The following is an 11181-nucleotide window of genomic DNA, read 5'->3' as shown; positions in this document are numbered from 1 at the left end:
ACTAAGGGTTTCTCTAATTCGTGAAAGATTGAAAACAGATGAATATAAGAGATCAGCTGTAGCCTGTATCACTATATAGATTGGGCAATGGATTAAAAAGGGCTTATTTTTCATTGTTAGGCCCATTGTGAATTCTTTTTTACTCCCATTATCTTGCAGAACAAAATACAATGCCTCGTCTAGTCTAATTCTAAAGTGGAATATATACAAGCATGTATATGTTCAGTATTTCAGTTGTGTCCAACTCAACATGACCCTATAGGAAGTTTTCTTGGGAAAGACACTGGAGTCATTTTCCATTTCCTTCTCCAGCTCATTTTACAGATGAGGAAACTGAGACAAACAGGGTTGAGTGACTTGCCCAAGGTCATACAACTAGTAAGAGTCTGAGAATATATTTGAACTCAGATCTTCCTCATTCTGGACCCAGTGCATAGAAATTCACTGTGTCACCTAGCTTCATGTATTCATATGTTTACATGTATGTATGTACACATGTATATGCCTATGCATTATGTTTTAAAAGTCAATGCAGCTCAAACTTTCAAGATCTCTTTCCTTTCTTCCTTTCTTTTTTCCTTCTTCCTTCCTTTTTTCCCTTCTTTCTTCCTTTCCTTCTTTTAAAACTGAACTAAGGAGGCAGCTAGATGGCTCAATGGATTGAGAGCCTAGGCCTAGAGATGGAAGGTCCTGGGTTCAAATCTAGATTCAAGACACCTCCTAGAGTGTGACCCAAGGTAAGTCATTTATTCCCCATTGCCTAGCCCTTACTGCTCTTCTGCCTTAGAGCCAATACCCAGTATTGATTCCAAGATGGAAGACAAAGTTTTTAAAAAACTGAATTGAAACTTTTGGTACATCCTATATTCATGTAGACAGCAGATTCTATAACTGTGTCATGGAAACTTAGAATAGAGGGATTTGATCTCTGATTTCTGCAGCTCTTTGAAACTGCCAAACACTCAGGGCTTAATCAAAATATTTACATAGCCTAGAGCAGTATATTAGGGAATCCAAAAGACAACGTTAAAAAAAAACCACATAAAGCCTTTTTTTGACTCTCAGTTCTAACAAAACCAATGAAATGGTATAAAAGTTCATTTTATGATTGTGATTTCCCAACTGCCATCATGTTTCCTTGGTTTCCTCTTGCCAACATTTTCAGGTTCAAGGGTAGCTTCAAAAGCTCCTGCCTTTCCCCCACCGCTTTTACCCAGAGAATGCCACTTAACAAAGTGGTGCAAACCAGCTGTTCATACTGTAGCTGCCCAATTTGAATAATGAATGGGTCCTGTGCTTTTGGAGATGTGTGAGAGTCTCAGAAGCTGCCAGCTGTTACAGTCTGGCATAAACCACCTTTTTTTCCCTAGAAACTGCCTTTGGGTATCATATAAAATAAAAGGAGCAATATAAATGCGTCAGTGCTGTGACAATGTTTACTAGGCTGAAATTGAAACTCCCTTGATGTCTTCTGAAACCGAGAAGAATATTGTTTTATTACTTCCTTTCTCTTGATAAATAATTATAAAATCCTGAAATATGTAACCAGATCTTTACATCACTATTAACATTGTGCTTAATATTGACCAAGGAAATTAGTTTTGCTCTTCTCAGACTCCTGTCTCTAGACTATCTCAACCATGATATATATGTTGTAAATACCCTAACATAAATTAATTATATCTTTTATCAAGCACCTTTCGCTTTCACCGAACAGAACCCCAAGTCCTTTCCTCCATTATAATTAGATCATTCCTAGCCACATCCCTGGAAGTAGAAGGATATCAACAGTAATGGAAGCCTTTAAAAAAAACCCAAACTTTCCTATGTTATTGCTTCGTCTTTGCAACTGGGTGGAGCCTTGGAACCCCTTAGTACAATGGAAGGATCTCAACTTTCACATAAGCAAAGAATTGTTATGAGTCAGACTCTATAAGTCAACAGTATCTTCTGTAGTGATTATAAAAACTGTCCTGCCCAGGTCAACATCGCCAGGTCTCAGCTCCCAGGTGATGCCTGTTCTTTAATCAATTTTCATCACCATCCATTAATTTCACCTTCACAAAGGGCTATAACTAGGCAAACTGTTATTATTTATAATTGTTAATGATAACCAATAGTTATGTTATTTTTATTAATAATCAGGAGAGCCAGCATGGAACAGTCTAAGAATTAGAAGTTCAAATCCTGCCTCTGAGACATACTGACTGGGTGAAAATAGAAGTCACTTTCCCACTCAATGCCCCATGTGACCCTAAGACTATAAATTAGAGGGCAGCTGATTATCTGCATTGCTAAATGACATTTCCTACCTGTGAATTTTCTGCTTGGAATTCCAATCCTCTCTTTCCTTCTCTTTCCCATTAAATAAATTGATAATAGCATAATTCTGAGGCAGGACAGAATAATGGATTGAGGACCAGCTGTAGCATAGAAAGTCCCGTATTTAAATCCTGACTTTGAGATACTAGCAATTTGAATCTGGACCAGCTATTTCACCTGTCATTCTCCAAAGTGACCCCCTAAAATGGGAGATGCCCATCTATATTATCAGTGGTCCTTGGAGAGAGTGTCTTACACTAGAAGTTCCCTATGCTAATGAAATCACAGGTCTAAGGGGGCAGCTGTGTGGCTCAGTGGATTGAGAGCCAGGCCTAAAGAGGGTGCAAATTTGACCTCAGATACTTCCTGGCTGTGTGACCTTGGGCAAGTCACTTGACCTCTGTTGCCTAGCCATTACCACTTTTTTGCCTTAGAAGCAATGCATCATATTGACTCTAAGAAGAAAGATAAGGGTTAAGAAAAGAAAAGAAAAGAAAAGAAAAGAAAAGAAAAGAAAAGAAAAGAAAAGAAAAGAAATCATAGGTCTGGACTGAAAAGTCATATCCAATTGATAAATGTATAATGTGGTATAGAACACTGAATAAATATACAGGTATCCCTTCCATATCACAATGATTAGAGGTGCCTTCATAATTTGGAAAATCCATGTAAAATTTTTTGGTCCTCCCTTTGTACCAGAGAAGTCTGAATTTTTTTTTTCTTTTTCTTTTATAGGGTGTTTACAGTATCTTATTGGGTTAAGTATTTGGTCATAGGCATTCTGAAGTTTCCAAACTTTTTCTGGCTCATCTGCTAGCCTTTATCTACAGCTTCTGAAAAATTCCCCTAAAATTCCTTAATTTCTTAAGTCTACCTGGATAAGTCAAGATCCCAATGGGGAATGTCATGTTGTGAAAGGGACACCTACATATGGGATGAGAACCTTGTTTCTCTGTCAAGGGAGCATTTTGAGTTCATTAATTTAACCTTTATTAAGCACCCACTCTATGAAAGTACCGTGCAAGGCAAGGGGGAGAAGAGATTTAGGGTGGTTGGGATTTGTCCTTGTTCAATTGTGTCAGACTCTTTGTGACCCCATTTGAAGTTTTCTTAGCAGAGATACCGAAATGGTTGGCCATTTATTTCTCCAGCTCATTTTAGAAATGAAGAAACTGAGGCAAATAGCATTAAGGGACTTACCCAGGGTCACACAGCTAGTAAGTATCTGAGGCTAGAGTTGAACTTAGGAAGATGAGTCTTCCTGACTCCACACCTTATATTCTTACCAGTGCATTACCTAGCTATGTACGTGGCAGGTGGGATACAAAGGTAAATGCATAATAAAAAACAAACAAACAATTAAAGCTATGCCAATATATAACAATAATTTAAAATAATTTATATTGATAATTATAATAAATATTGTAATAATTAGTCATTAATAAACATTTTAACCAACAACTATTAATGCTTACAAACTACTTTTTTTTAAAGAATTGAATGCCACGGTGTTGCTTGTCAACACTGGAAAGAACATAGGTTTCCCTTTCCACTCTAGAATCACATAGGATTGAGGGTAGCCTTCCATACAAACCCTTGACAGAGCCCCACTAGTCTATCTGAGAGAGGAAAAAGAGAATTAGCCTCAAGCAATGTCCGAAGAATTGGTGAAATTCTCCTTGTGTGACTGAATTGTAAAAGAGCTTCAGGAATTCAGTGGTGTTCGTCCATTTATGGGTTGGCTGAGCCTCTCAGCTAAATCAATTTCTACACTGCTTCTGGACAGATCCTCTTCAGATAGTCGATAGCTGTTAGGATACATTTCTGGGCTTGCTTTATAAAAGCTCTGAAGAATCAATGCATTTCTCAGAATGAGAAAGTTATTACATTTCCATTCAATGACCAGATGTGAGATAAATTAAACATTCAATCATTGAAGATCTCAGAAAGTATACATATGGAATAAAAGAAACACCCTTTACTAGGAGGCCATGCTGGGTTTAATGATGAAGAATGAAGGTATCCTCCTGAGTCCATGCATCCCTACGCTTGCTGGTGTGGGGACTTTCTAACCTCTGCACAGCTTCTGTGTGATTCTTATTCCTTTTCTTTTCATAAATACTCCATAGAAGAATCCATTCAGTGTTCTATGTCTTCTAGTTCTTCCAGTATTTCGTGGCATATTTATTCAACTTAAATTTGACTTTCGTAGGTTACTTTAGAATGTCAGCTCACTGGAATCAAGGATAATTTCATTCTCTATATTCCTAGTACCTTGCACTGCTAGCTGATGAATAAATACTTGCTAAGGGCAGATAGGTGGCTCAGTGGAGTGAGAGCCTGGGTTCAAATCTGACCTCAGATACTTCCCAGCTGTGTGTCCCTGGACGAATCACTAACCCCATTGTATAGCCCTTACCACTCTTCATCTTTGGAGCCAATACACAGTATTGAGTTAAAGATGGAAGATAATGATTTAAAAAGATAAAATAAATACCTGTCTATTCTTCGGTAATAGTTTAACCCTTGAACAGACCATCCATTTTCTCTCACTCTTGTTAAATGCCTAGCCTACTTACTTTTCCAATCATATGAATCTTTGATCATTACTTTTATGCCATTTATTGTATACAAGTAATAATTCACAATATATTCGTCTTCTTGCATTTGCTATCAATCAAATCAGCAAGCATTTATTAAGCATCTCTTATGTTTTAGGTAGTCTAGCTACAATTAGTCGTGTCTGGGGTAGGATTTGAACTCCTGACATTAATCTAATTGTAAAAATTAAATTATATTTCTAATAATAAAAATGTTATATTTTATGAGATTTATTAAGGATCATTAGAAATCAAAGAATAAAGAGGATACAAAATAAAAACCACATGCCCAGGGCTGATTAGCCCATTTAAAATCCCTGCACTTAGCTTACCACTCTACTTGATGCATCATTGCAAAAGAAGAGAGTGTGGGAGGCGTTACTGCCAGTTAAATGCCAATTGTGATCTAGCCAAGGTGGAGACTCAGGAGATTATAGGGAATTCTGGGAAATACTAAGGACTTCTGGGGAATGAAGTCTAGGGTTCAAAATCTCCATTTATACATAATACTCTCACCATTGTATTGGGAAGAAGCAAGTAGCCTAGATTTGTTGAAGGATCTATACCATTTCCCCAAAGGGATGAAGTGCAATCTTTTCCTATTCTGAAACAAGTTAGTTAGCCACCACGATGAACTAAATCATTGACCATCTAACTCGTATGTTATAAAATGGGTAATATATGAGTTTTGTTCTTTTTCCAATGTGTATGAAGGTGAGGGTTTAAAAAAAAATAAAGCATGAGTAAAAAAAATGAAGATGAAACATTTCATCTCCTCTCTGAGAGATAATAAACTTAAAATTCAGGACACTTTTAGACATGACTTAATGTAGAAAAAATATTTTTGAAGGACTATGTAGCTATGAAGATTTTTTTTAAATTGCTGAATGGTGAGAGTCCCAGGACTTTAGGGGGAAAAAACTCCCCAAACTTCACAACCCACCTTCCCTCCAACCTCGGCCCCTCCCAGTTCCCCAGCACCCACAGCTTCCTGGTCCCAGTTGCAGCCATGGCTGAAGAACAGGCACAGGTTGAGTTGTTCGTCAAGGCTGGCAGTGATGGTGCCAAGATTGGGAACTGCCCCTTCTCCCAAAGACTTTTCATGGTGCTCTGGCTTAAGGGTGTCACCTTCAATGTCACCACTGTAGACACCAAAAGGAGAACAGAAACAGTACAGAAGTTGTGTCCTGGAGGTCAGCTTCCATTTTTACTGTATGGCACAGAAGTGCACACAGACACTAACAAGATTGAAGAGTTTCTGGAGGCAGTGCTGAGCCCCCCTAGGTATCCCAAGTTGGCAGCTAAGAACCCAGAATCCAACACAGCTGGCCTGGATGTCTTTGCCAAATTTTCTGCCTATATCAAGAATTCAAACCCAGCACTCAATGCGAACCTGGAGAAAGGGTTGTTGAAAGCACTGAAAGTTCTGGACAACTATCTGATATCACCACTTCCTGAGGAAATTGATGAGACCAGTGCAGAAGATGAGGGTGTTTCCCACAGAAAGTTTCTGGATGGTGATGAGCTCACATTGGCTGATTGCAACCTGCTGCCCAAGCTCCACATTGTACAGGTTGTATGTAAGAAATATCGGGGATTTTCTATCCCAGAAGAGTTCAGAGGGTTGCAAAGATACCTACGTAATGCTTATGCCAGAGAAGAGTTTGCCTCTACTTGTCCAGATGCAGAGGAGATTGAGCTGGCCTATGAGCTAGTAGCCAAAGCCCTAAAGTAACCATGGACAGAGCTTCTTTCCTTCCCTACCCCACTCCTGCTTTCACAAATGGCTTGACAGAACCACTCCATGGAATTGGTTTAGAGATGGCTGCCCAATGAACACACTTCAAAATAGCCACTGGACAGTGAATTTTGAAATAAAGTATAGATGGGCAGAGAAGGTTGTTGGGGGTAGGACGAGAAGGAAAATGAGTGGTATTTTGTTTTTTTGAAGGGGATAGGATGAAAATGTATTTCATTAATAAAACAGAAGCAAAATATAAAAAAAAAATAAATAAATTGCTGAATGGAATAAGGGAAGGGTAAATTAAAACTTGAAAAATGATATAAAAATAAAGAGAAACTTTTGGGTTTTTTAAAAACCTAATCCTTGAGGATCTTAAAATTTCTTTGATTTCTTCCAGATGTATTTGGTCAGGTCCAGTTACTCTTCCCAATTTTATTTTTTTTTTGTATTATTGCCATTATATTATCATGAGTTATTATTATTATTATTATGAATTGGTGGCATTAATATGTGGTAATTCTGCTATCATTAGCAATGAGAATGCATTTTAGAATACATACTTTAGAAACATCAACAGATTTGTTTCATTTCATTTTTAGTTTTATCTGCAATGAACAAAGCATTATTGCTTTATTTTTTATAAAATAAGAAAGGGGTTGATGTGGGTTTTCCTGGCTCCAATTTATGAGTTAAGATGTAATACATCTGTTTTCTACCCTAATCAGTGTAGAGGCTGCTTTCTCCACTCTATATTGGATGAGGAACCAAACTCGGTGTCACAAAGATATGAGTTGCAGTCCTACCTCTCCTTTATACTAACTGTGATCCTGGTTGAGTCACTTAGCTTTTAACTGTAAATAGGAGATTATCTAAGATTGTAATTTGGGGAAAAGCAACCTAATTGACCGTATAGAGTAATGAATAAAATGCTGAACCTGCAATCAGGAAGATTTGAGTTTAAATCAAGCTTCCTATACTTATTAGCTTTATTACCTTGAGCAAGTCACTTAACCTCTGTTTACCTCAGTTTCCTCACCTGTAAAATGGGGATAATGAGAGCATCTATTTCCCAAGATAATTATGAGGATCAAATCAGATAATATTTGTAAAGAATTTAGCACAATGCCTTCCAAGATAATGCTATATAAATATTAGGTATTATGATCTGCATTGATAGAGCTGTCCCATTTGGAAGTGTTGGGGCCAGTTCTAATCAACTTGTGAGAGACCATTGTAAAATATTCAGCATGAACATCTATGCCTGAGAAATAAGCAATGCTACAAATCAAGGCTTGGTTTATTGTTTTGTTGATTGTTTAAGTGTAAAAAAAAAATTAGTAATGTAGATAAAATTTAAAAGTATGTGTGTGCATACATTCTTTTTTTCCAGAGCCCCATTGTGAAATTTTTACCTATATATTCTTGTTTTACTCTATAAACACTGCTTGAGCTCCAATAATTAAGTCATTACCAGATTGGAGGCTAATAATAAGAGTAATAATAATAACTGGTATTTATAGCACTTAAGGTACAAAGTGCCTTACATCTCTAATTTCATTTAAGCCTCACAATGCTCTTGCTTATACCAGTGAAACAGAGGTCCAGTCTTAATCTTTATCTAATGAGGAAACATGGCTTGTAATCTCTTCTCTCTATATATAACGTTTATAGATAAGCTTGTGTTTTAAATTAGTGTTGTCCTTGGCAGTCATGTCTGTTCACTTGAAAAGATCAAGTGTTTATCGTGTGCTGGGATTTTTTGGCTTCATCCTCTTGGGAATCATGTAAGCGTCTCTAAAAGATAGGGATAGAGTCGATATCTTTACCTTCCATCATTTTCTCATTGTTTTGGAACAAAACAGCTCAAACAAACAGGTAGATTTGAAACTGGCATTATTCCATGCACTCTCTTCTCCTCATCTTTATTCTCCTCAGTGTTTCTAAAACAAGAAACTCCTTTTCTCAGGTCCAGGCATTTTTACTGATCATTACCCATGCCCAGAATACTCTCCCTCAACCAATCAACCAACATTTAATGGCACTTGCTATGTGCCAGGAACTCTGCTAAACACTTGGAGATACAAAGAGAGACCAAAGAGATCTATACCTGCCTGCCCTTGAGGAGTTTGCAATCCAAAGAGGGAGACAGCATGCAAACAAATCTATTCAGAGCAAGTTACATATATATAAGATAAAGAGGAAATAATAAATAGAGGAATGACACTAGAATTAAGAAAGATCAGCAAAGGCTTCCTATGAAGGTACAATTTTAGCTGGGAGTTGAAGAAGGAAGGCAAGGAAACCAGGATCCTTCTCATTGTGTGCATAGCTTCTTTGTACATAGTTGTCTTGTATAACTAGAAATCTTGTACCTTTGGACTCCATCTCCCAGAATTCTTTTTCATCTCCCAGCTTCCCTTTCCCTCTGCTACCACATTGTGTGTTTACATTTGTATGTAAGTTTTTGTGGCTCCTCCCTCTCACTCTCTTTCTCCCATATGTGGCTGGGAAAACTGGTTTTTCTCAGGCTTTTTACTTCAAGTTATTTTAATAAACTTTATAAATATAATACTTGGAGTATTTTAGAAATTAATTTTTCCATCTACAATCTCTACCATTAAATTGCAGGCTCCCAGATATTGAGAACTGCCTTTTACCTTTCTTTGTATCACCAGTGCTTAGCACAATGACTGGCCAATAGTAGGTGCTTAGTAAATGTTTAGTTATTTCAAAATTTTATAATCTAAAACCAGTTTTTTGTCATATTCAGTATTTACTACATCCAGAGCCCCCCTCTTAAAAAATGTCTTTATATTGTATAAGCATTAGGTTTGTGAGTATTCAACAGTATTCTGAGTATTGGCCCCTTTCGTTGTCTGATCCCAAACAATATTTCCTACCAAGTTTTCCTCATGCTCTCCTGCGCCTACTTTAATATCGAGGTTCCTGAATATAAAAATATATGTTGAGGAGGTTCTCATCTATGCTTTCAAAAATAAAATTTCAGGGCAGGTAGGTGGATCAATGGATAGAAAGCCAGGTCTGAAGTTGGGAGGACCTGAGTTCAAATGTGACCTCTTTCTAGCTAGCTAGCTAGGTAAACCTAGGCATGTCACTTAATCCCAACTGCCTGGCCATTCCTGCTCTTCTGCCTTGGAACTGATAACTTAGTATTGCTTCTAAGGCAAGGCTTCTAAGGTAAGGGTTTAAATTTAAAAAAAAAAAAAACCCTCCGTTTCGTTTCTTTATTATATATAAAATGCGTAGAGATCCACATTACAGTTGTGTCTATTGGATGGCTTTCTTATCCTCTCCAAGATGAGCACACATCCAGTGAAATTACATTTCTCCTTATTCATGGGAATATGATGAAACCAATTGAGGTCACACAGTGCGGTGGAAAGTGGACTGGATTTGGAGTCTGAGGATCTGGGCCTGAATTCAGGATCTGCTACTTAGTGAACTTGTTTAAGTCACTTCACCTTCGTGAGCCTTAGTTTCCTCATGTGTAAGATGAGAAAGCTGACCTGGCTAGTCTCCAAGGTCCCTTCCCAGCTCTAAATCTTTTTCATCTTTCTGAATATTACCTGCTTGTCAATTAACCTCTTTAAGTCTTGTGGTTTTGCTTATGGACAGAATTTTAATATGTATTCTTCCAGAAGTGTAGCAATTCACTGTCTCTTAAGCAAAGATCACACATTCAGAGCACCAACAGCTAAAAATTAATATGATAGATTAAGTGATTCTTGGGGCAATAAGATGGCTCAGTGCATGGAGTGATAAACCTGGAGTCAGGAAGACTTATCTTCTTGAATTCAAATCTGACCTCAGGAACATACTAGCTGTGTGACTCTGGGCAAAGTACTTCACCTGTTTACCTCAGTTTCCTCATCTGTCATTTGAGCTGGAGAAAGAAATGGCAAACCACTCCAGTGCCTTTGCCAAGAAAACCCCAAATGGGGTCATGAAGAGACAGACACCACTGAAAACAACTGAACAACAAAATCTAATTCTAATGCCATTGCTTTTCAACTATGATTACTGAAGAAGTACAGAACCGAGAGCTATTTTGTATCTATATCTCTTTCACAGTTCACCATGAAAAATAAAATCCTCACTTCATGGCTAACTTTCTGGTGATGTAGTTATTCAGTCATTATGACCCCATTTGGGATTTTCTTGGCAAAGATATTGATATTGCAGTGGTTTACCATTTCCTTCACTAGATCATTTTACAGATGAGGAAACTGAGGTAAATGAGGTTAAGTGATTTTGCCCAGAGTCACAAAGCTAGTAAGTGTCTAAGATCAAATTTCAACTCAGGAAGACTCATCTTCCTGATTCCAAGCCAAGCACTCTCCCACCTAGTCTGCCCTAATTCTGGTGATGAGCTTCTATCGACAGACCCAGCTGTCACCATGCCTATACCCAACACCCCCAAAGAATCCTGGAATGTCAGAGCTAGAAGAGACCTTAGAGGTCAACTTATCCAACCCTTTTCATTATAAAGATGAG

The 11181-nt window shown here is 37.6% G+C and overlaps 1 protein-coding gene across 1 annotated transcript; it reads left to right on the top strand.

Moving 5' to 3' along the window:
* Window positions 1–5817: 5817 nt before the first annotated feature.
* LOC130458540 (chloride intracellular channel protein 1) lies at window positions 5818–6924 on the top strand. Its single transcript, XM_056824880.1, has one exon. It carries the CDS (start codon window positions 5932–5934, stop codon window positions 6655–6657), a length of 726 nt encoding a protein of 241 aa, XP_056680858.1. The 5' UTR covers window positions 5818–5931; the 3' UTR covers window positions 6658–6924.
* The last annotated feature ends 4257 nt before the right edge of the window (window positions 6925–11181 follow it).

This window comes from Monodelphis domestica, chromosome 3 (assembly GCF_027887165.1).
Source record: "Monodelphis domestica isolate mMonDom1 chromosome 3, mMonDom1.pri, whole genome shotgun sequence".
In the NCBI taxonomy this organism is placed as follows: domain Eukaryota; kingdom Metazoa; phylum Chordata; class Mammalia; order Didelphimorphia; family Didelphidae; genus Monodelphis; species Monodelphis domestica.
The sequence above is the reverse complement of the archived record's forward strand: the minus strand, read 5'-3'. Positions and strand labels throughout refer to the sequence as shown.

Coding starts and splice junctions, on each gene's coding strand:
- LOC130458540 (XM_056824880.1), top strand. CDS start 5,932: ATGGCTGAAGAACAGGCACAGGTTGAGTTGTTCGTCAAGGCTGGCAGT.